Source organism: Carcharhinus amblyrhynchos, chromosome 26 (genome assembly GCF_965287045.1).
Source record: "Carcharhinus amblyrhynchos chromosome 26, sCarAmb.v2.hapA, whole genome shotgun sequence".
NCBI lineage: Eukaryota > Metazoa > Chordata > Chondrichthyes > Carcharhiniformes > Carcharhinidae > Carcharhinus > Carcharhinus amblyrhynchos.
This window is the reverse complement of record NC_137349.1, coordinates 41,422,717-41,449,267: the sequence shown is the minus strand read 5'-3', so window position 1 is coordinate 41,449,267 and position 26,551 is coordinate 41,422,717. Positions and strand designations below refer to the sequence as shown.

The 26,551-nt window shown below is 44.2% G+C and overlaps 1 protein-coding gene across 1 annotated transcript; it reads left to right on the top strand.

Annotated features, from left to right (window-relative positions):
• LOC145358560 (E3 ubiquitin-protein ligase TRIM39-like) lies at window positions 1-25,258 on the top strand. The gene is made up of 6 exons (XM_080212717.1): window positions 1-540; window positions 5,436-5,531; window positions 15,524-15,754; window positions 16,209-16,231; window positions 17,606-17,733; window positions 23,640-25,258. The coding sequence occupies exons 1-6, from the start codon at window positions 1-3 to the stop codon at window positions 24,188-24,190; spliced, it is 1,569 nt and encodes a 522-aa protein (XP_080068843.1). The 3' UTR covers window positions 24,191-25,258.
• Window positions 25,259-26,551: the final 1,293 nt, after the last annotated feature.

Sequence of the window (26,551 nt, the reverse complement as noted above, 5' to 3'; positions counted from 1 at the left end):
ATGGCGGCTGCAGCACCTCAAGCGTGGTTAGGAGAGGAGATAACTTGTTCCATTTGCCTACGGACTTTCACCGACCCAGTGATACTCAGCTGTAAACACAGCTTCTGTCAATTCTGTATCACAAAAACCTGGGACGAGGCTGATTTCGATGCTTATCCTTGCCCTGAATGTAGGGTAGTTTACGAGGAGAGGCCACATCTGCAAAGGAACTTCAAACTTGCAAGTATGGTCCAGAAATATAAAGAACAGGATCCTCCAAGCTGTGCACTTTCAAGCAACCCAGCCACGAAAAGCTGCCTGAAACGTGGAAATGCATTGCACCCCATGCTCAGAAGTTCTATCCAAAGCAGGGTGTTTCAAAACCATCTCCTTGTTGAACCCGCTGCAGACCTGTCCGTCTGGAAATGTACAGAACACCAGGAGCTGCTGAAGATTTACTGTAAGGATGACAAGCAGTGTGTGTGCACTCTGTGTACCCTCATCGGCAAACACAAGGGACACGACTGCAGCAGCATCAGTGAGGGGGAGAAGGAACTGAGGGTAAGAATGGAATATTAATAATTAGGATGTGATTATTTTTCAATCTATATACACTGCTAGTTGATGTGTGCATATTCCCTCTCCTCCCGTCTGCAAGAGGCTAGACTGGTTCCTGACACTGAGAACGCATCCCACAGGTAGTAAGCAGATTTACAGATAACGTTTGGCTGATGTGTGATCTCCTGGACTGGTTTTGATCACCTGACAGATTTCATAAAATCATAGAAATCCTGCAGAGAAGCAGAGGCCATTTGGCCCATCGGATCTGGACTGACTCCCTGATAGAGTATCTTACCCAGGCCCTTCCTATCCCTGTAAATCCACACATTTCCTATGGCTAATCCATCTAACCTACACATCTTGGGATACCAAGGGCAATTTAGCATGGCCAATTCACCTAACCTACACACCTTTAGATTGTGAGTGGATGGCATGGTGGCAGCGTGGTTAGCACTGCTGCCTCACAGCACCAGGGACCCAGGTTCAATTCCTAGCTTGGGTCACTGTCTGTGTGGAGTCTGCATGTTCTCCTCGTGTCTGCATGGGTTTCCTCAGGGAGCCCTGGTTTCCTCCCACAGTCAAAAAGACGTGGTTAGGTACATTGGCCGTGCTAAATTCTCCCTTATGAGTCGCAAAAACCCAGCTTGCAGGTGCAGCAGGTGGTCAGGAAGGCGAATGGGATGCTGGCCTTCATAGCGAGGGGGATTGAATATAAAAGTAGGGAGGTCTTGCTGCAGCTGTATAGGGCATTGGTGAGGCCGCAGCTGGAGTACTGTGTGCAATTTTGGGCGCCGCACCTGCGCAAAGATATTTTGGCCTTGGAGGGAGTGCAGAGGAGGTTTACTAGGCTGATACCGGAGTTGAGGGGGTTGAGCTATGAGGAGAGGCTGAATAAACTGGGCTTGTACTCGTTAGAGTTTAGAAGAATGAGGGGAGATCTCATTGAGACGTATAAGATGATGAATGGGATGGATAGGATAGAGGTGGAAAGACTCTTCCCGCTCAAAAAAGACAGTAGGACTAGGGGGCACAGCCTCAAGATAAAAGAGGGGCGGTTTAGAACGGAGTTGAGGAAGAACTTCTTCACTCAAAGGGTGGTGAATCTCTGGAATTCTCTGCCCGTTGAAGTGGTGGAGGCTGCCTCGCTAAATATTTTTAAGACGCGGGTTGATGGGTTTTTGATAGGAGAGGGGATTAAGGGTTATAGGGAGAGGGCGGGAAAGTGGAACTGAGCAGCGACAGATCAGCCATGATCTTATTGAATGGCGGGGCAGGCTCGAAGGGCTGGATGGCCTACTCCTGCTCCTATTTCTTATGTTCTTATGTTCTTATGAACAGGTGCTGGAGTGTGGCAACTAGAGGATTTTCACAGTAACTTCATTGCAGTGTCAATGTAAGCCTGCTTGTAACACTAATAAATAAACTTAAAACGTAACTTAGGGAGGAATTTGTCAGAGTGATTATTTTCTTATTGGCCCTGGGTTTTTTTTTGGATTTTTTTCCGCCTTTTTCAGGTTGCCATGGGTGATGAATCAGGTGCTCTTTTTCCTGCTTGTATGTTCCGTAGAGAGAAAGATTTGTTCTATATCTTATTGCAGGAGAACTCCCAGCTCTTCCTCAAATCTTCATCTGAATCTCATCCTACTGAGGAAAGAGTAATTTGTCCAAATCCTGGACTTTGGAGAGGCAGCACATGCCTTGGTAAAGTAGAATGTCTGCTGCATATTTTAGTCCTGAGAGTTAGCTGCAGTTTTGAGGTGGTTTCCAGCTTCAAGTTTCGTATTGAATTATAAAGTGCACATAGCACTGAAACAGGGCCAAGCTAACCCAAACTGGCATTAATGACCCAATCAAACATCATCACATCCCCCCCTCCTTCTCCTTCAAATACTTATCCAGCTGCCACTTATATACATCTAAACTATCAGCCTTAACCACTTCCTGTGCCAGTGAGCTTTACACTCTGGGATCTTGGTGTCTATTTTATATTGATGGCCTCTTCCCCACAATTAGAACAAAGAATAAGGAAAATTACAGCACAGGAACAGGCCCTTCGGCCCTCCAAACCTGCACCGACCATGCTGCTCTAACTAAATTTAAAAAAACCTTCTGCCCTGAATTGGTCCACATCCCTCTATTCCCTCCCTATCCATGTATCCATCCAGATGCCTCTTAAATGTTGCTAATATGCCTGCTTCTATCACCTCCTCTGGCAACTACCACTCTCTGCTTTCCCCGCACATCTCCTTTAAACTTTTCCCCTCTCACCTTGAACCTGTGCCCCCTTGTAACTGACACTTCCACCCTGGGTAAAAAGCCTCTGACTATCCACTCTGTCTATGCCCCTCAATTTTGTGGACCTCTATTAGGTTTCCCCTCCGCCTCTGTCTTTCCAATGAAAACAATCCTAGTTTATTCAACCTCTCCTCAGAGCCAACACCCTGGAGACCAGGCAACATCCTGGTGAACCTTCTTTGCACTCTCTCCAAAGCTTCCACATCCTTCTGATAATGTGGTGATCAGAACTACATGCAATGCTCCACATGCAGCCTAACCAAGGTTTTATATAGCTGCAACATGATTTCCCAACTCACGTACTCAATGCCCTGGCCGATGAAGGCAAGCATGCCATATGCCTTCTTAATCACCTTGGCAACCTGTGTCGCCACTTTTAAGGAACTTGCACGCCCAGATCCCTCTGTATGTTAATGATCCTAAGGATTCTGCCATTTACAGTATAATTCACATCTAAATTTGATCCTCCAAAATGCATCACCTCGCATTTGTCCAAATTAAACTCCATTTGCCATTTCTGTGCCCAAGTCTCTATCCTGTTGGATCCTCTGACAATCTCTGGCACTAACCCCGAAAGCTTGTGAGTCTATTATCAAATAAATCGGTTGGACTAAAACCTGGTGTTGTCAGACTTTTTACTGAATCCCTGGCACTATCAGCAACTCCACCAATCTTCGTGTTATCCGCAAATTTACTAATCAGACCCCCCACATTTTCCTCCAGATCATTTATATATACTACAAACAGCAGAGCTCCCAGCACTGAGCCCTGTGGAACACCATTAGCTACTGATCTCCATTCTGAAAAACACCTTTCCATTGCTACTCTCTGTCTTCCGTAACCAAGTCCTGTACCATTCGGCCAGCCCACCCCGATCCCATGTGATTTTAGTTTTTGTAATCCGTATAAATGACATCCACAGACCTCCCCTCATCAATTCTCTGTCACCTCATCAAAAAACTCAGTCAAGTTGGTGAGAGGTGACCTTCCCTATATAAAACCAGGCTGCCTGTCACTAACTGGTCCATTTTCCTCCAAATGTGCATATATCCTGTCCCTTAGTATCTTCTCTAAAAGTTTTCCCACTCTGATATCAGGCTCACCGGCCTATAATTTTCTGGATTATCCCTGCTTTCTTTCTTAAGGTTCTCTGGAACCTTTGATCTGCTGTCAAGGAGGATGTGAAGATATCTGTTAAGGCCTCAGCTATTTCTCCCCTCGCCCCCCACAGTAACCTGGGATAAATCCCATCCGGCCCGGGGACTTGTCCACGTTGATGCAATTTAGGATACTCAACACTTCCTCTTTTGATACATTGACGTTCTCAAGAGCATTCACGCACTTATCCTTGACCTCAACACCCGCCATGTCTTTCTCCTTGGTGAATACCGATACAAAGTACAAAGAATTAGAAACAAATTCTTTCTGTCTATCAGAATATTTCACTATTACAACCAATGCTATTAAGTCACCCTTCGGCCTTCTCTTTTCTGATTAATAGAACTGTGTATTCCTGGTGTTATCCTGGTAAATCTTTTCTGCAATCTCTCCCTTGTCTCTATATTTTTAAAGACAAGAAATATATGCTGTAGTCTAATTGTGGTCTAACTAGGATTTAATACAGCTTCATCAAGCTTTCCCTGCTTTTCAATTATATCCATTTAAAAATGAATCAAGTTCTTGCTTTGCTTTTTTGACTTCTCGTGATTTGTCTAACTGTCTTCTGAGATCTTTTAGCTCCTCAACCCACTTGGATTCTTATTTTCACGGTACTGTGTAATCTCATTTTTCTTAGCAACATACCAAGCATTAACTCATGTAGAAATTTATTTGCCTATTATATGCCCATTCTACAAGTTGAACAGTATCTTTTGATAAGGTGTTACAATACTTAATTATTGATAATCCACCTCCCCCCCTCACCACTGTCTTCCAAATTGACCTTAAATTATGTTTTTGATTCCAAAGTCTAAATTGTGAACAGTAATTCTTATGGAAGCCCATTTATCATCTTCAGTCGCCCTCAATGGATATTCACCGGCCCACTCTCTGCTTTCTACCCTGCAACTAGCCGTTACTTGTCCTGCACTGATCTTACATCCTAGGTCATGCCTTATCTCCAAAACCCCTAGATTCTTCCAAACCTGAACATTTCATAGAATCATAGAACCCTACAGTGCAGAAAGAGGCCCTTCAGCCTGTCGAGTCTGCACCGAACACAATCCCACCCAGGCCCTACCCCCATCTCTCTACATATTATACCCACTAATCCCTCTAACCTATGCATCCCTGGACACTAAGGGACAATTTCTTAGCGTGGCCCATCAACCTAACCCGCACATCTTTGGACTGTGGGAGGAAACCGGAGTACCCGGAGGAAACCCACGCAGACACGATGAGAATGTGCAAACTCCACACAGACAGTGACCCAAGCCGGGAATCGAACCAGGGACCCTGGAGCTGTGAAGCAGCAGTGTTAACCACTGTGCTACCGTGCCACCCAATTAACTTCCAGATTTATAATTCAGAAGCTATCAATGAGATAATTGCATATATTTAAAGTAAAGGATGATTGGAATAATAAAGTGATTCTATTCCAGGACATCATCAACAATCAAACCAAAGCCATCAGGAACAATATAGAAGTGGCACAGTTTGCCCTTGGAGATCTTCAGAGAGAAAGGCAGAAGACGCAGGTAGGTGGCTCCTGTTAGTGAGTGTTAGAATGGAGAAAACACTGCAGCCAGTTGGCACAAGGCAAGCTCCCAAAAACAGGAATGAGAGAATGACTTGATTTTTAGTGAGACAGATGAAGATTAACTAGGCCACTGGCATTTGTTCTGTTTTGGAACTTTGTCCATTTGGGACAAGATTTTGTTTTAACATGCCACCAGATGACAACACTTGCAACTGTTCAGCACTCCCTCAGTGTTGTAGTAGTTCACTCAGGAAGTCCAAGTTACCGTGGTGACATGCAATTTTACACACAAGCTGTAGACTGGAGCATGATGGTGGCAACTCCAATTTTCTTTCATCACATGCTGACTTTCTTACTGCTGGTCGCTGCGTGTGTTGGGATGACTCACAGGCTGTTTGGCCACTTTATTAATCCACTTTCCTCGGCCATCAAGAAATGGGGTGAAACCAAGAGCTTCCAGCCTAGAGGCAGGGTCGTTACCCACTGCATCACAAGAGTTAATTCAGCACAGTGCTGGAATTTCAGCCCAGATGTGGGGACTTGAACCTCAATATGGGTCAGAGGTGACAGCATGGAGCCATGGCTGGTATTTCCTGGATCCGGTGGTCTGGAGTCATCCTGAGAACATGAGTTTGAATTCCAACATGGTGGACTTCAAACTTGCATTCAGTTTTAGAAGGAGTCTGGAAATAAACGCTGATTGGTGACCAAAATACTGTCAGGTAATTGTTAAACCACTACTTGTATCCTTTAGGGAAGGAAACCTGCTGTCATTATTCAGCTTGGACTTTATATAATTTTAGTGCCATAGCAATGTGGTAAATTCCTAACCAGTTTGTCTCAGTATCTGGGAAACCTACAAAAATGTGTCAAATGTCTAGAAAGCTGTCACCGCTTTCTGAGATGAATTAGGCGCAATAAATCGGGTCAGTCATACCAACAACATTGCAATTTAAAGATTAATTTTTAACAAATCAGAATCAAGAAAAGGACTAAATTGAATTTGCTGTCAATCTTTGGGCACTGTTTGGATAAATGGGGCAGTAAAATTGCATTAAAATTGTCCTCTAGAAATAGCCATAAGCCTCATTAAAAAAACACTGGGAGACTGTCCTACCAGAGTTAAGTGGGGCCAAATGGCAAATCTCCCATCTCAGCCCAAATGCAAACAAGGTGGTTTAGAAGATGAGTTTTTAGAATATTTTTATTTAGCTTCCTGTGGGACCAACTAGGAATAAAGTTATTTTTAGATCAAGTATTATGCAACGATGCAGGACTGATTAGTATTGTCACAGTAAAAGTCTTCTGGGTATTAGTGATCATTGAAGGTCAGAAATTCCAATCACAACAAGACTTTTAATCTTAAACAAAGTCAATTACACAGGTGGGAGGGAAGAGTTAGCTAAGGTTGATTGGGTGAAAGGTATGGTGGTTGTAAAGAGTGGAAAATATTAAAATAAGTAATTTAAAATGTTCGACAAAAAAGTATTCCATTGAAAAACAAACTCAGTGACAAAAATCCATCTGTGACTTATTAAGGAGGTTAAGGATATTGGAATATTGTGTTCAGTTCTGGTCACCTCACTATAGGAAGGATGTGGAAGCATTGGAGAGAGTGCAGAGGAGGTTTATCAGGATACTGCCTGGTTTGGAGGGTAGGTCTTATTAGGAAAGATTGAGGGAGCTGGGGCTTTTCTCTTTAGAGCAGAGGAGGATGAGAGGCAACTTAATAAGAACATAAGAACATAAGAACATAAGAAATAGGAGCAGGAGTAGGCCAACTAGCCCTTTGAGCCTGCCCCGCCATTCAATAAGATCATGGCTGATCTGTCGTGGCTCAGTTCCACATTCCCGCCCTCTCCCCATAACCCTTAATCCCCTCTCTTATCAAAAACCCATCAACCCGCTTCTTAAAAATATTTAGCGGGGTAGCCTCCACCACTTCAACGGGCAGAGAATTCCAGAGATTCACCACCCTTTGAGTGGAGAAGTTCCTCCTCAACTCCGTTCTAAACCGCACCCCCCTCCTTTATCTTGAGGCTGTGCCCCCTAGTCCTACTGTCCTTTCTGAGCGGGAAGAGTCTCTCCACTTCTATCCTATCCATCCCATTCATCATCTTATACGTCTCAATGAGATCTCCCCTCATTCTTCTAAACTCTAACGAGTACAAGCCTAATTTATTCAGCCTCTCCTCATAGCTCAACCCCCTCAACTCTGGCATCAGCCTAGTAAACCTCCTCTGCACTCCCTCCAAGGCCAAAATATCCTTGCGTAAGTACGGCGCCCAAAACTGCACACAGTACTCCAGTTGCGGCCTCACCAATGCCCTATACAGCCGTAGCAAGACCTCCCTACTTATATATTCAATCCCCCTCGCTATGAAGGCCAGCATCCCATTCACCTTCCTGACCACCTGCTGCACCTGCAAGCTGGGTTTTTGCGACTCATGCACAAGGACCCCGAGGTCCCTCTGCACCGTCGCCTGCTGCAGTTTTTCTCCACGTAAGTAATAATCCTTCCTACCATTATTCCTACCAAAGTGGACCACCTCGCACTTGCCAACATTAAATTCCATTTGCCAGTTCCTGGCCCATTCGCCCAGCCTATCTAGATCCTTCTGTAGACTCTCACCACCCTCCGCACAATTTGCCTTTCCACCAATTTTGGTGTCATCAGCAAATTTCGACACCCTACACTCGATTCCCTCCTCCAGATCATCTATATAAACGGTAAATAGCTGAGGCCCCAGCACCGACCCCTGGGGCACTCCACTAGTCACCATCCGCCAATCCGAATAGCACCCATTGACCCCCACTCTCTGCCTCCTATTTGACAACTCCAACTCTATTGACCCCCAACTCCATGCCCCCTGACCTTCTGCAATAACCTCTTGTGAGGTACCTTGTCAAATGCCTTCTGAAAATCAAGACCACATCCACCGGCTCTCCTCTATCCACTGCCCTAGACACATCCTCATAGAACTCCAGTAAATTTGTCAGACACGACTTCCCTTTAACGAAACCGTGCTGCGTCTGCTCTATCAAGCAGTTCCCCTCAAGATGCTTTATAAGATGATGATGGGGATAGATAGAGTAGATGTTCAGAGATTATTTCCTCGGATGGATGTAGCTGTTACTAGGGGGCATAAGGTTCATGGTGGGAGATATAGGAGGGATGTCCGAGGTAGATTCTTCACTCAGAGAGTGGTTGGGGTGTGGAATACACTGCCTGCTGTGATAGTGGAGTCGGACACCTTAGGAACTTTCAAGTGGTTATTGGATAGGCACATGGAGCACACCAGAATGATAGGGAGTGGGATAGCTTGATCTTGGGTTTGGACATAGCTCGGCACAACATTGAGGGCTTGTACTGTGCTGTACTGTTCTATGTTCTAAAGGTAATATTGAATTAAAAGCAGTGCTGATAAAGTTATAAAGAATAATAAATAGTAAGTCTGTGGATTGGGGACATCATTTAGAAATCAGCAAAGAATCCCAAGAAGTTGATAAAAGAGGAAAACATAGAATATAACAGTGAACTAACTAGGAATAAAACAGATTGTAAGAGCTTCTAAAAGTAAATAAAAGGAGGAGAGTAGCTAAAGTAAACTGTGATTTTTTTTGAAGCAAAGACAGACAAAATGATGATGTAGATTGAGGAAATGGCAGACACTGATGAATATTTCACATCTGATTACACAACAGACAAAAGTTATATACCAGAAATAAATGATTAAAAGAATGAGGAAATTAAGGTAATTAATATCAGCAGAGAAACAGTACTGGAGAAGTGACTAAAATCCAACAAATCCCCAGGACCTGATGGAGTACACACAGGGTTCTAAACAAGATAACTATAGAGATCTTGAACGGATTGAAAACAATTTTCCAAAATTCCTTGGATTCTGGAATGGTCTCAACAGATTGGAAGTTAGTAAATTAACACTGCTATTCCAGAAAGAGTAAACAGGGAACTACAGCCAGTTAACCTGACATCAATCATTGAGAAAGTACTAGGATCTATTACTTAGAAAGCCTTAACAATACATTTGGAAAAGCATCTGGTTAGAACATAGAACATAGAACACTACAGCACAAACAGGCCCTTCGGCCCACTAGTTGCGCCGATCACTTCTATACCTACTAAGCCATAGACCTATCTATAATCCCCAATCCCATTAGATCCCATATACTCATCCAGAAGTCTTTTAAAAGACCCCAGCAAGTTCGCCTCCACCACCAACGGCAGCCGATTCCATTCACTCACCACCCTCTGAGTGAAAAACTTACCCCTAACATCTCCTCTGTACTTGCTTCCCTGCACCTTAAATCTGTGTCCTCTCATAGCGACCATTTCAGCCCTGGGAAATAGCCTCTGAGAATCCACCCTATCTATTCCGCTCAACATCTTATAAACCTCTATCAGGTCGCCTCTCAACCTTTGTCTCTCCAGCGAGAAGAGTCCCAGCTCCCTCAACCTAAGGCATGCCTCCCAATCCAGGCAACATCCTTGTAAATCTCCTCTGCACCCTTTCAATAACTTCCACATCCTTCCTATAGTGAGGCGACCAGAACTGCGCACAGTACTCCAAGTTAGAACAAATGATTAGAACAAATCAGTATGCTTTTACAAAAGGAAAATTCCATTTGACAAATTTATCAAGTTTTTTTGAGGATGTAATGAGTCGGGTAGATAAGAGGAGAATCATAAGAACATAAGAACATAAGAAATAGGAGCAGGAGTAGGCCATCCAGCCCTTCGAGCCTGCCCCGCCATTCAATAAGATCATGGCTGATCTGTCACTGCTCAGTTCCACTTTCCCGCCCTCTCCCCATAACCCTTAATCCCCTCTCCTATCAAAAACCCATCAACCCGCGTCTTAAAAATATTTAGCGAGGCAGCCTCCACCACTTCAACGGGCAGAGAATTCCAGAGATTCACCACCCTTTGAGTGAAGAAGTTCCTCCTCAACTCCGTTCTAAACCGCCCCCCTTTTATCTTGAGGCTGTGCCCCCTAGTCCTATTGTCTTTTTTGAGCGGGAAGAGTCTTTCCACCTCTATTCTATCCATCCCATTCATCATCTTATACGTCTCAATGAGATCTCCTCTCATTCTTCTAAACTCTAACGAGTACAAGCCCAGTTTATTCAGCCTCTCCTCATAGCTCAACCCCCTCAACTCCGGTATCAGCCTAGTAAACCTCCTCTGCACTCCCTCCAAGGCCAAAATATCTTTGCGCAGGTGCGGCGCCCAAAAATGCACACAGTACTCCAGTTGCGGCCTCACCAATGCCCTATACAGCTGCAGCAAGACCTCCCTACTTTTATATTCAATCCCATTCGCCTTCCTGACCACCTGCTGCACCTGCAAGCTGGGTTTTTGCGACTCATGCACAAGGACCCCGAGGTCCCTCTGCACCGTCGCCTGCTGCAGTTTTTCGCCTCGTAAGTAATAGTCCTTCCTACCATTTTTCCTACCAAAGTGGACCACCTCACACTTGCCAACATTAAATTCCATTTGCCATTTCCTGGCCCATTCGCCCAGCCTATCTAGATCCTTCTGCAGACTCTCCACACCCTCCTCACAATTTGCCGTTCCCCCAATCTTGGTGTCATCAGCAAATTTTGACACTCTACACTCGGTTCCCTCCTCCAGATCATCTATATAAATGGTAAAAAGCTGAGGTCCCAGCACCGACCCCTGGGGCACTCCACTAGTCACCATCCGCCAATCCGAATAGCACCCGTTTACCCCCACTCTCTGCCTCCTATTTGACAACCAATCCTCTATCCACGCTAACACCCTACCCCCAACTCCATGTCCCTCGACCTTCTGCAATAACCTCTTGTGAGGCACTTTGTCAAACGCTTTCTGAAAATCTAGAAAGACCACATCCACCGGCTCTCCTCTATCCACCACCCTAGACACATCCTCATAGAACTCCAGTAAATTTGTCAGACACGACTTCCCTTTAATGAAACCGTGCTGCGTCTGCTCTATCAAGCAATTCCCTTCAAGATGCCTCGCAATTTCCTCCTTAATGACAGATTCTAACATTTTACCTACCACAGACGTTAAACTAACCGGCCTATAATTCCCCGCCTTTTGCCTGGCACCCTTCTTAAACAACGGCGTAACATTAGCCGTTTTCCAATCATCCGGCACTTCCCCGGAATCCAGCGACGTTTGGAAAATAACCACCAAGGCATCCACTATCACCTCCGCCATTTCTTTCAGAACCCTCGGATGCATTCCATCCGGTCCTGGGGACTTGTCCACAATCAGCCCCTCCAGTCTGTCGAGCACCGCCTTTCTAGTAACAGCAATGTCATTAAGACCCTCCAGTCCTACCACCTTTCTATCGCTAACACCCGCCAAATTATTCATGTCCTCCTCTGTGAAGACAGAAACAAAAAAGTTATTCAATACCTTAGCCATATCCCCATCCCCTACCACTAGGTCCCCTTTCTCATCCTCTAAAGGACCAACATTCACCCTAGCCAGCCTCTTCCTTTTTATATATTTATAAAAACTCTTGCTATCCTTTTTTATATTAAGCGCTAGCCCAGCTTCATAGTTTCTCCTACCCTTCCTTATCAACTTCTTTGTCAATCTTTGTTGACATTTAAACCTCTCCCAATCCTCTTCTCGCCCACTACTCTTAGCTACTCTAAATTCTTCCGCTTTTAGTTTAACACTTTCCTTCACCTCCTTCGTTATCCACGGCTTATTACCTCTCCTCTTACTATCCTTTTTGACCATTGGAATAAATTTCCGTTGAGCACCAAGAAAGATCTCCTTAAAGATCCTCCACTGCTCCTTAACAGACCCTCCCTCCAACGCGCTCTCCCAGTCCACATTCGCCAATTCTTCTGTCATCCTACCGTATTTCCCTCTATTCAAACAAAGGACGCGTGTCCGGGAACCCACTTTCTCCTCCTCCATCTGCACCAGAAACTCCACCATACAATGATCACTCTCCCCAAGAGGATCCAGTAGATGTAATTCATGTGAATTTGAGTGTTGTTGAAAAATGGAGACATGCTGTTAAAGATTTTACATCTTCCATCAGGACAGATGCAAAAATACCAAATTTCACCAGGAACAAGTTATACTTCATGAGAAAAGGGTGCTGATTGGTTGGCAAATGGCCTCTGTTGGTTGAAGCAATGCCATGGAGAATGAACAATGGAACAGTTATTCCCCAAGCTTTTGTTTAAGGCTAAAAAAAAACAAGTCCATTAAGCCTTTTCCTGCTTGGTGGAAGTGGTGGATTCTGTCAAATGGTTCCCTGAATAAACTAGCAAAGTTATTTGGCAGAGTGCCTCAACACCAGGAGCCAGATTCTCTGACCCGGCCTGCGGCTGGGATTCTCCGGTTACGCTGCAGTGAGTGGAGATTTGGCTGAATGCTAAATTCTCCATTCTTGCTGGCAGCAACCACGGGGTATGAACGGTTTGAGAATTCTGGCCCAGAACTTTCAAACAAGCATCAAGACATAGCTTGGCTAATGGTGTGAAATCTCGACTGCGTACCCAGAGTTTCATCCTCTCCTCATGTTACCCTCAAGATGGCTGTGGACAAGAAGAAACCACTGTCTGCCTCATTCTGGAATGTGCCTTTGTAAAGATGGTCTGGAGAGAGATGCGGTCATTTTTGTTGAGGTTTATCCTGAGCAGCTCCGTGACGCAGGACTCTGATCTACAGTCTGTGTTCAGGAACACACACACACTGAGACAAGCGATAGCTGCCCCAGAATGACCATTTACTCAGTGAGAGATGTTCTTTAGTCCGCCTGACAGTTGTTGGTCTGGTGGTGTAAAGAGCAGTAAAAAGTCTGACAACACCAGGTTTTAGTCCAACCTATTTATTTGATAATATACTCACAAGCTTTCGAGGGGACTGCCTCTTCGTCAGGTGAATGGAGAGTTCTGGCCTCAGACAGAGCAGTCAGTGATTGTGTGGTACAGACTGCCACGCTGCAAGGCCCAGGATTTGAGCTAAGGGACACAGACAGGCTTTCTGCAATGGTCACAGAGGCTCAATGGGGAGAGGTCATTACTAAGGCACTCCTGTCATTGGACAATGGGGCTGAAATCACAGGGATTAGAAAGAGGTGACTAGTGATGTCATGCAAGGATTTACTTAATCATTCACCAATTTTATTAATGATTTAGACTGCTATAAATCCAAGTTTGCCAAAATCACAGGGAAATGTACAAAACTGGCAAAGAGATTTCAACATTGCAAAGAGTGCATAGCAGTGATCTGTCCATAGACACAGTCCTTTGTTCATTTCTTCAAGCCTCTCCCTCTCTTTATAAGAGTCTCCCATTTTCAATTACAATGAGCATTTGGGCTACAGCAAGGGATACACGAGGTGGTTTTCTGCTCTCCACATTTCTGCTTAAAGGAAACACAAGCCCTGTCCTGAAGAATCCAGCGACAAGCCTCGAGGTTCCACAATCACTACCAAAGTGCCACTGGTTCTGATGTTGGCCATAACCCTGCACATGGGGTTCCTGTGTGGGCCTGAGGCAACTCACAAAAAGGGCACTCCAAAGACTCAAACAGCCCCACTACCCTGAAATGGGGCTCATTTATTTTGGCCCACAATTAGAACTGAGTATTTTTGAAAAGGAGTGGTCAGGTACAAAATCCACTTACAAAGGCTAATGGAATTTATAATTAGAGTTGTAGAATATAAAAGCAAAGTCACTATAGACCCAGATGTTCCTTTTGATGGGGAAAGCTGATCAGTGGTGATTTAACCTAGAGATCACCACACCCCAGGCAAGGGCAAGATTGAGAAAGCAGGGCCTTCATAAACAACCTCAGCTGATGTGGGAATTGAACTCTCACTGTTGGCGTTGCTCTGCATCACTAAACAGGGCGGCATGGTAGCACAATGGTTAGCACTGCTCCAGGGGCCTGGGTTCGATTCCCGACTTGGGTCACTGTCTGTGTGGAGTTTGCACATTCTCCTCATGTCTGCATGGGTTTCCTCCGGGTGCTCCGGTTTCCTCCCACAGTCCAAAGATGTGCGGGTTAGGTTGATTGGCCACGCTAAGAAATTGCTCCTTAGTGTCCAGGGATATGTAAGTTAGAGGGATTAGTGGGTATAATATGTAGGGATATGGGGATAGGATCTGGGTGGGATTGTGTTCAGTGCAGATTTGATGGGCCGAAGGGTCTCCTTCTGCACTGTAGGGTTCTATGATTTCTTAAATAGCCACCCAGCCAACTGAGCTAACCAACTCCCAGAAATACAGACTGTAAGACGGAGGTGGTTTTGTTACAGCTAGACAAAGCTCTGATTGGATCACATCTGGAGTACAGTCTGTAGGTCTTAGCTAATACATACTGGATCATGAAGGAAATCGAGCACATATTCACCAGAATGTTACTAGGGTTCTATGGAGCATTATTAGGAGAGATTGCATAAACTAGGTTTGTATTGCCAGAATAACCAGGGGTGATTTGATTGAAGTTTGTGGGAGATTGAAGAAGTAGATTGAGAGAAACATTTTTAACTGGTGGGAGAGTTAATCAGATCCAGGTCAATTCGAGTAGAGTTTAGGAAAACCCTATTTAAGATGAAGGTGGTAAAAGTGTAGAATTCTTTCTCAGTAGATATTGGCTTAATAAATCATTTAAAATCTGAGATCAAGAGATTTTTGCAACGGGAGGATATGGAGGAATCTGGAACCAAGGCAGATTAGCCATGATCTTAATGGATGCTAGGAGGTGAATATGGAACCTTGTCCTGCTCTAATGTTCCCTTGTTGTAGCTTCCCACCAGAGGAAAACATTTCCCTCTATCCACCCTTTCAAAACCTTCAATCGAATCATCCCATAAGCCTCCATATCCTGGGGAATAATGATGTCGTTCAGAGTGAGAGTGTAAACACTGGAACTTGAGGAACAGGATGAGATTGTAACGGAAAGTCAGCATTATTCATAACTTGATCCATTTCTCCTTCCAAAAGGATGAAATAAGAGAAAAGAAAATTAAAATAAAGGAGAAGAGTGAGGTACTGAGGAAGAGAATTGAAAGTGAAGAGAGAGAAATCTTTGACTATCTGGACAGAGAAGAGAAACGCGTGATTGCAGAGATTGATGTGCAGATCAGAGAGCTCAATGGCAAAGACAGCGATTTCAGGAAATGCTTGATCAATCTGAATAACGTCTCCAAGAAAAAAGAAATCTTCTTCATACAGGTAACAATTTCTGTTTCTGTAGCCCAGAGGTAAATGAAATACAATTGTTTATCTGAAGAATGACGGAACAACAGATAAGAAATTGTTCCAATTCGGACACCAAATGATGATTTGAATGGACTTGTGTCCTCTTGGAGTTTATTTTCCCCTACCTTTCCCCTAGATCTCAATGATGTTGGAATTGTTTAGCTTTTAAAACCCACACTTAGAGACTCTTAAACATTACCCCCTGAATTATCCCATCTGTTCCTTTACAGTTTTCAGCTTGTACAAAAGACTTTTACATTTTACTGCAACCAAATTGAAATGTGAGACTCACTGTACGTAAGAACATAAGAAATAGGAGCAGGAGTAAGTCTATAGAAGCGGTTATGTCTCTTGAACATTTATGCTTTTTGCAGTTACTAACACGTGCTGGATATTAATAGCTTTTCCCATTTTTATCTTATTCCAGATGTTTAATTCTGAAGCTGAAAAGTAAGTAGCAGACTGCTTCTTTTTTTAAATTGAACGTGTTGGAGAATGTGTCCAATAGCCCTCACAGGCAGTCAGCTGCATCTGTTCCAGCTCAATAGTGTCTCTGCTTAGTTCCCTTTCTATACTTTCGCAGTCTGGGCTGTTATCTCAAAACTCCAGATACTGGGGACATGAGTTAAAGTGAATTATAATCGATAATTTCAGCAAATCAGACTTATATATTTGGACTTTGCTGATTTGACTGATGAGAAATAAAATTTTTTGTATTTAAATGACACCAGGACATCTCAGTCTCTTGCTGCTGTATGTAGCCAGTTCTGCTGTAAATCAGATGAAAAGTTAAACTAGGGCCCTGGCCAATCCTATCGCGTGAACATAAAAGGTCCCAGGGCACAAACTTGAAACCGATTTTTGCCTATGATGCTGGGCAATATTTATCCCAGCGCCAAGACCATTAAAACAAATGATCTGGTCATTGCCAGATGGCTTCCTGCAGCACCTTGCTTTGAACATCAACTACTATCTTTCCTATATGGGTGGCACAGTGATCAGCACTGCTGCCTAACAGGAGCAGGGACCCGGGTTCAATTCTGGCCGCAGCTTACTGTCTGTGTGCTGCTGACTCAGTGGGCTGAATGGCCTCCTTCTGCACTTGTAGGGATTCATAGAACATAGAACATTCCAGCGCAGTACAGGCCCTTCGGCCCTCGATGTTGCGCCGACCAGTGGAACCAATCTAATGACCCTCTAACCTAAACTATTCCAGTGTTATCCATATGCCTATCCACTGACCATTTGAACGCCTTAAAGGTGGCGAGTCCACAACTGCTGCAGTCAGGGCATTCCACGCCCTTACCACCCTCTGAGTAAAGAACCTACCTCTGACATCCGTCCTATAATTACCACCCCTCAATTCAAAGCTATGTCCCCTCGTATTAGCCATCACCATCCAAGGAAAAAGGCTCTCACTGTCCACCCTATCTAACCCTCTGATCATCTTGTATGCCTCAATTAGGTCACCTCTTAACCTTCTTCTCTCTAATGAAAACAACCTCAAGTCCCTCAGCCTTTCCTCATAAGACCTTCCCACCATACCAGGTGCAATAATCTACATTATTAACTATATTTCAATAGTATATAATTGGCTGTAAAAATAACTGGAATATCTTGAGGTGATAAAAGGAGTTATGTAAATATTTGTTTAAAATTAATGTGGAGAGTGTTCCAGAATCTTGAAAAGAAGCATTGTACATTCCAAAATAAAGGAGTATGAGGAAACAGTTTTATCTTCTGCCTGTAAAGGACTGACTTCTGTTGCATTCCTCAAAAGTTCATAAGCTTTTTGATTTGAAATATGTTTGTGTGGTTTATCAGATTGGAAAGATTATCAGAACCGTTCACATCACTCCCAACTCCAGGCTTGGACACACCAAAACTACAGGAGCTGTCGTGCTGGCTGCAGGAACAGGTGGAGAGGAACAGAGATATCACAGCCTTACTGTGTAAGTAGTGAAGCAATGGACTCCCCACTATCCAGGTTCAGTGTGAGCAATGGGCAAACTGGGGGGAGCTGCTCACAATTTTCATTCAAGTCAGTTACAAGGGATCTCAGTTAAGCTTCAAGCCATGACTCTTGCCTTTTTCTGAAACATGGTTCCAAAGAGTTTGACATCACAGATACACAGATCTTTGTTCAGTTCAAAACCAGCCGTAAATCACAGAATCCAAAACTGACGCTCATTTTTCTAGAGAAGAGAAGGCTTATCATCTGCAAATGATAAGAACATAAGAAATAGGAGCAGGAGTTGGCCATCTAGCCCTTCGAGCCTGCTCCACCATTCAATAAGATCATGGCTGATCTGAAGTGGCTCAGTTCCACTTTCCCGCTTTCTCCTCATAACCCTTAACTCCCTTGTCTATCAGAAACCTACCTACCCGTGACTTAAATATATTTAGCGAGGTAGCCTCCACCACTTCAATGGGCAGAGAATTCCAGAGATTCACCACCCTTTGAGTGAAGAAGTTCCTCCTCAACTCCGATCTAAACTGCACCCCCCTTATTTTGAGACTGTGCCCTCTAGTCCTGCTGTCCTTTCTAAGCGGGAAGAATCTCTCTACCTCTACCCTATCCATCCCCTTCATTATCTTATACGTCTCTATAAGGCCCCCCCCTCATCCTTCTAAACTTCAACGAGTACAAACCCAGTCTATTTAGTCTCTCTTCATAGTCCAACCCCCTCATCAAATGATAAAGGCGTTTTGGTTGGGCAGACAAAACATTTTCCCTTCTGGGGGAATCCAAAATTAGGGAGAAATGAATGTGAGATATTCACTAATAAATGTAATTGGGAATTTAGGAGAAACTTCCTTACCCAGAGAGTGGTGAGAATGTGGAACTTGTTATCATGAGTAGTTAAAGTGAAAAGCATTTTGATGCCTTTAAGGCAGTTTTCATAAGTACATGGGACAGAAAGGAATAGAAAGATTACTGATAGGGTTAAAAATAGCGATAGGGACTCACGTGAATTGGATCAAACAGCCTGTTGCTGTGCTGTAAATTCTGTGTGATTCCAGCTAAATAAGGAAGCTTCTTGACTCATTATGCCCCAGTTAGATCTCAATTCACTCATTCTGCCATTCTTCTGCCCTTCCCTCATGCCCTTGTAATTTGTTTTGTTTAAACTTTTCAAAGTAGTCTACTTTGCTGTGCTTCACTTGCAAACTGCTATCCCATTTCCAAACTCCATTTCCTCTCCAAAGTCCTTGGACATGTTGCTATCTCCAAAATTCCTTTGCTGGACTCTATGTTTGAATCCCTCCAATCAGCTTGCTGTCACTGCCACATCAGAAACCGCCCCATCAAAGTGACCAATCACAGCCTACATGATGGTGACAAAGGTAAATTTATCTGGATTGACCAATCATCCTCCTCCGATGCCTATCCACTGTCATTCCAGCCCAATGGTACTGCACACCAGTGCAGTGTGCATATTAGATAATGAAGGGGTTGGATAGGGTAGAGGTAGAGAGATTCTTCCCGCTTAGAAAGGGAAACAGGACTAGAGGGCATGGCCTCAAAATAAGGCAGGGGGGGAGGCGGCGCAGTTTAGAACAGAGTTGAGGAGGAACTTCTTCTCTCAAAGGGTGGTGAATCTCTGGAATTCTCTGCCCGTTGAAGTGGTGGAGGCTACCTCATTGAATATATTTAAGTCACGGTAGATAGGTTTCTGATAGACAAGGGAATTAAGGGTTGTGTGGCGAGAGCAGGAAAGTGGAACTGATCCCCTTCAGATCAGCCATGATCTTATTGAATGGCGGGGAAGGCTCGAAGGGCTAGATGGCCTACTCCTGCTCCTATTTCTTACGTTCACACACCCAGTTCTATTCTTATCCATCCAATCAAATCTAGAGTATCATTTGCAATGGCTTCTCCTCCTGCACTCTCATTTCTGATATGAAAACAGAAAGTGCTGGAAAGACTCAGCAGCACTGACAGCATCTGCCAAGGGACGAACAAAATTAACGCTTGCAGTCCAATATGACTTCTTCAGAACTGAAGAGAGGGAGAAGCGTACTAGGTTTTATGCTGTTGAAAAATGGTGGGGGGTTGGTTTAGATGAGGGATAGGTTGGAGGGCAGAGAAGATTAAATAAAAGATGTCATGGAAAGAAAGGCAAGGAAGTGATAATGATAAAGAACAAAGCAGTGATCCTGTGTAGGTATTAATAGCAGAATAAAGATCAGCGCTTTCTAAAAGTAAAACATGAAACAAGACACAGACTGACATTTGACAGTAACACGAATCAAATTGGAGGACAGATTTCATGGGCTATGTTGCCGAACTCAGTGTTGGGTCCTGAGGTGGTAAACTGCTAAATTGGAAGATGAGGTGTTCCTCCAGTTTGCACTGATCTTCACTGGGACATTGCAGCAGGTTGAAGATAGAAACGTGAGTGAGTGTGCAGGGTGCTGAATTAAAATGACAATCAGCTGGAAGGATAAAGAACAAAGACATTTGTCATGTTCCCCAATGATAAAGAACAACACAGCACGGGAAACAGGCCCCTCAGCCCAACGAGCCCGCGCAGCCATTTTAACATTGTGAGTGCCCTCTTTCAGCCATGATCTTTGTCTACACCTGTTGGGGGAGATTGAGGGAAGACTAATTTAGGGACAATTTGTTCCACCAATCAGCCTAAGGGCACGTTTTTGGGGCGTGGGAGGAAACCGGAGCACCCGGAGAAAAGCCACGCAAGCATGGGGAGAATGCGCAAACTCCCACAGACACTGGCCCAAATCCATGTATCTGCACAGCAAACAGTGATAGTCACTGAGCTGTCGTGTTGTCATGATCTATTCTGGGTCTCCTCCTACTTCTCAACATCTTGCCCCTAGACAACAATATCCGAAAGCACAGCAATATATTCCACAAGGGACAGCACAGTGGTTAGCACTGCTGCCTCACCACGCCCGATTCAATTCTGGCCTTGGGTTTGTGTGACCTGGATGAGCTCAAGCTTTTGGTCACCTGACCTAATAAACATCCCCTTACATGGCTCAGTGTCAAACTTTGTTTTATTCAAATCACTTTGGGACATTTGATGATGTTATAGGCACTTGACAAATATGGGTTGTTGTTGTTTCCCAACAAAACAAGTAGGTGAAAGGTTACAAGGGGGTGGGGGGGGCAGGAATGTGGGGTTGAGGTTACAATTCAGTCATGCTCTTATTGAATGGCAGAGCAGGCTCAAGGGGCCGAATGGCCATCTCCTGCTCCTAATTTGTATATTTTTATGACATTCCGTGTCCTAATTGTCCTCTGCATTGAACAAATTCTCCTTTGTTCTTTTGGTTTAATCTTTAATTCACAGCCTTTTGTTTGCACCTTACCGTGGAGTGGAAATAATTTATTCTGATAACCTCAAAACCTCATCATTTTGAATATCCTTATCAAATCTCCTCGTAAACCTTCTTTATTCTAAGGATAAGAGCTCAGTCTTTCCTCACAGTTTACGCTTCACATTCTTCAGACTAATTGAGTGAATGGCTTGTGTCCTTCCCAAAGTCAAAGTGAGGGACACAAAACTGGACATAACTGGTTTCTACAGCGAAAAAAACTACAGTGACTGTTGCTATATCCTGCGACCGTTTCCCAGGTCAGAAGTTGGGGGTGGGTGGGAGTTGACTATGCTTTCTTAGAATCTCTACAATGCAGGAGGAGGCCATTCAGCCCATTGAGTCTGCACCAACTCTCTGACAGAGCATCTCACCTATCCTACTATTCTCTGGGAAATGAAGAACAGTTCTCCCCTTGTATAATTTGTAAGTGTGATCCCATGTCCTCCTAACCTGTTCTGCTGAAATAATTTGTCCACATAAGCATAAGCTAGACCCTTCGTTATTTTGTGAACCTCACTCAGGTTACTCCTGAGTCCGTACCTTTCTAACATAGAGAAACACAGCTCCAGGTTTCCAATGAAGTTTTAAACAGGGAGTTTAGCTTGTGGCCCTCCTCCGCACTCCAAGACCATCCAGCTTACGAGGAGGCTAAAGTCAGGATACAGTATTCCAAGGAAGCCTAACCAAGCGTACATGGACAAAACTGCGAATGAGGCTGTCTATATCTGATACCCTTGATGGTGGAGTGGAGGGCCTGCAGCTATCCTGGCCACATCAGGTTCCTCCACCTTATCCCTCTGCTTCTTGCTCCTCTTCTTCCTCCATCGATGCAGAGCGGTCGTCACCTTCCTCCTCCTGCAGCTCCAGCTGTATAAGATGCAGCAGCGTTGAACACTCACACTGGGCACCCTTGTTGGGGCATCCTGAAAGAGTCCCTCACCTCCACCCAGATGCTTGAACCACACCTTCTGCATTCTCTGGCTTACTCAGCGATAACCCAGTGCCCTCGTAGCTTCAGTTATACTGTTCCCAGGCACTTGACAGTTTTCACCTGGGAGATTGAGATTCTACAGATATCACCAGATCCCTGGAAGGAACTGAAGGTGAAGATATTCAGAGGTGTGCTAACCTTGATAGCACTGACATTGCGTGCTCACCTGGTCACTTTGGCAAGAGGTCTTCTTTTAATAGGCTGCCCATGTCAGCGACAACCTGATGGAAAAGACTGAGCCCTTGAAGCAATTGTGTTCTGACTTATTCATAAGAACATAAGAAATAGGAGCAGGAGTAGGCCATCTAGCCCTTCGAGCCTGCCCCGCCATTCAATAAGATCTTGGCTGATCTGAAGTGGATCAGTTTCACTTCCCTGCCTGCTCCCCGTAACCTTTAATTCCCTTATCAGAAATTTATCTACCTGTGACTTACATATATTCAACGAGGTAGTCTCCACCACTTCAATGGGCAGAGAATTCCAGAGATTCACCAGTCTTTGAGTGAAGAAGTTCCTCCTCAACTCCGTTCTAAACTGTCCCCCCCCGCTTATTTTGAGGCCGTGCCCTCTAGCCCTGCTATTCCTCAATAACGTCACTAAAACAGGTCATTATCGCATTGCTATTTGTGGGATCTTGCTGTGTGTAAACTGGCTGTAATGTTTCCTGCATTAGGACAGCACCCTGGGTAGACCCACACCCAGAAGTTTAAGGAGGTGCCCCACCACCTCCTTGTCAAGGGCAATTAGGGATGGGCAATAAATGGCTGAGCCTGCGATGCCCACATTCAATAAAAAAATACAGTGACAACACTCTGAAAGAGATTCTTGGCTGTGAAGCACTTTGGGACATTCTAAGTTAACGAATGGCTCTATAAAATTCTTTATTTCCGATCTGTCATTGTCCTGAGAAACTGGTGCTCATTTAATTTCTGATGAAATGCTGCAGTCATTGTGAGAATTCCAAGATTTGACTCCAGCAACGATGATGGAAAAGGAACCTAAATTTCATCAGCCCATCTCCCGAGTAAGCCTTGATTTTAACATTAACACAGGCAGAGCCTTATCAATACTCCCAGCACCCACATACGTTTGTTTAAATATAGGAATCTAAACACGTCAGACATCCCGCTTCGTCACACGTACACTACAGGGAATGACCCAAAGCCTTACTGGTCCAATCGATGGCAGTGCCACCTCCTCAGAACACTGCAGCTTGTTGAAGCTGTTAATGATTCCACATCCATCCTGGCCAGTATTGGTTACCTTACTCTATTAGAAGCCGCAGTCAGGATTTCCACTGAGCTCAGTCCAATGGTGCCAAGCTCTGGAAGACCTCTGCCCTTAACTTGATAGTGAAGTGGGTGGGAAATCAGCCAAAGACTCGATGCAATGTGACGCTCCCCTCTACTAACCCCCTCCCCCACTAACTAATCCTCTCCATCCCCAATGCTCTTGGGGTCATGCCCTCAGGATGAAGGGCAAGAATTTACTCAGATTTCTGCTTTTCTTCCTCCACAGATGGGCAGACACCGGTTCTGGATCCAATCACCGCCCATCCTCAACTGACTGTGTCACTCAGCAAGAGGAACGTGACGTTAACTAGGCAGAAAACAAAGTATCCTGATAGTCCAGCACGATTTGACTGTTTCCCACAGGTCCTGTGTGAGGAGGGGGTGAACCATGGCCGCTCTTACTGGGAGGTCAAGGTTCCGGGAGAGTGTTGGAGAGTGGGAGTCTGTTACAAGAGCCTGAGCCGGAAAGGGCCGGGTGCTCAATGTTCCCTGGGAATGAACGACAAATCATGGAGTCTGTGTTCAGTGCTGGGCTCATACACTGCACTGCACAATGGGAATAAAACTAAAATAACTGCTGGAAAGCCATCCAAAGTGGGAGTCTATGTGGATTTTGAAGCTGGCATCATCTCATTTTATGGTGTGTCTGACCGGAAACTAACTCTGTTCCATTCTTTCCAGGCGCAAACATTCAGTGAACCCCTCTATCCAGCTCTGACGGTTAATGAATGTGATGACTGTATTACCATGTGTGAACTGAGTTTCACATTGTCTTGAATTTTTAATATTTGAGTTTTTGTGGAAAGTACCCAGGAGTTTGCTTTCTTAGTTCTAAAGATGCAACTAAGTAAAACTTGAATGTTCTTGTTTCTGATCCTTTTATGAGTGGGAGCAGTTTCTCCCTCTCTACTCTGTCCAGCTCTCTCAAGATCTTGAGTAACTCCATCAAATCTCCCCTCAGCCTTCTCTTCTCCAAAGAAAGCAGTTCTAACTTCTCCAATCTATCTTCATAACTGAAGTTCGCCACCCTGGGACCATTCTCATCAATCTTTCCTGCACTCTTTCTAATTCCTTCGCATCCTTTCTAAAATGCAGCACTCAGGACTAGACAACTCCAGCTGAGGCCAAACTAGTATCTTGTACAAATTCAACTTAATCTCCTTCCTCTTGTGCTCTGTGCCCCAATTAATAAAAATGAGGATACTCTCAAACTGTCCTGCCACCTTCAGTGACTTTTGCACAGCAGTCTCATGTCTGTATCTGCCTATAATGATGTGTTGATGATTGTTGTAATCAAGTAGGTGAACAATGTGCTAATGATGTCCAGTCCGTCTATTGTGTAAAAGGTATAAAAACAAACCGCTCCTATTGTATTATTGAGAGAAGATAGCTGCCCAGTACTGCGGAGTGCCACTGCCTTTTCTCCATAAAGCTTCGTTAAATAAAACTGTATTGTTGCACCCCCAGTCTGACCCTGAAGTGGTAATTTTCCCACAACAACATTATGAAATCTTTTATTAATCTCTTTTGCCTTGTACCCTGTCACAGACTTTCTCCTTGTCCTTTCTGTTCCCCAAGCACACAGTTCATCAAGGTGAAGTGTATCAATCTCATATTCAAACACAGGTCCCTAATACAAATCAAACTATTTTTCACTCCCCATCGCTCCCAACTCCCTACAAATGGGTAGTAAAATTAAAATGAAAGATTTTACAAGTCTAGATAATGCCTTTCATGAACAAGAGGTGCTAAAATGTTTCACATGTAATGGAGTACTTTCAAAGTGTACTCACTGCTTCAACACAATGTTGAAATTCTCTAGAAATTGCCTAATCTTACAAATTCAGAAACAACATCAGCACTAAGCAGGAAAAACACACATTTTTGCAGCTCAACCCAAGTTTCCATACTCACAGTTTGAAGTTCAGCACAGCTCCTGCATTCATCAGCAAGGTGCTGTAAGAGAGATTAAACAAAGAAACAACTTTATCTAGCAATTTCCCACACTCATCCTCCCCATCCCTTCCCCCGAGGCCTGTCTTTTACCAAATACACCACCTCAACTCCATTGTCCTCTCTTCAGAAAAGAGACTCCGGCAAGTTGGATAAACACAACTTTCCCTGAATAAATTTTAACAATTTTGCCTCCTCCGTGTGGTTCCTCTTTTCTGGTTCCACATCATACTCATTCCTTCTCTTACCACCCTTTTACTATGTATGTGCAGAGAGAAAATTTTGACATTTCCTCTTATGTTGGCTGCCAATTTCTTTTCATACACCCTCTATTTTTACACCTCCCTTCTGAACCTTCTGTACTCAGTCTGGTTCTCAACTGTATCATCCAGCCGATCTCTCTCATTAATACTCTTTCTTCTCAATCTGTATCTCTCTGGTCATGTAGGTCACTTGCTTATCCTCTCTTTCCCTTTCAGGGGATTATCCAGTGAAATCTTGCCATTCCTCCTCTTCTGAATTCACTTACCCACACAGAAGTTTTTGTACATAAGATCAAGCATGGTGGGCCCAAATTCACTTCTTCACAGTTTTAAAAATAATAATATAAGCAAAGCTGTATAAATAAAGTTGCAAAAAAAAGAAAACTGTCTGTGATGTATTTCCTGAAGCAAACCTCATCCCACAACCCCTCGTCCCATTGTGCCAACAGTAACAACTCCTGTGACCCCCGACAACAAGAATTCCCCATAGCCCCAACAGCAAGGATTCCCGTGACCTCAACAGAAGAATTCCCCTGACCTCGGCAGCAAGAATTCCCATGACCCCAACAGTGAGAATTCCTGTGAGTCTGACAGAAATGTCAGCTGAATCTGCCTATTCAGTGGCACGTCAATCAGACCCAGACCCTATATCTAACTGCAGTCGTAAAGATGGAAGGTGGGGGGATGGCGTGGGGAGTGGGGGGAGAAGGGTAGGGTCATATAGCATGACTCCCACATCTCCAGTTGGTTTGAATAAAGGACGTATGATCCATTTCCTAGATTCATGAGATGGTTAACATTACGACTATCAATAAGTTCTGGTAAGTATGGATATGATCAGCGCAACTTGTGGGCCGAAGGCCCTGTTTGTGCTGTAGTGTTCTAAGTTCAACAGAGGTTTCCAGATCCTTTGGCCCTTGCA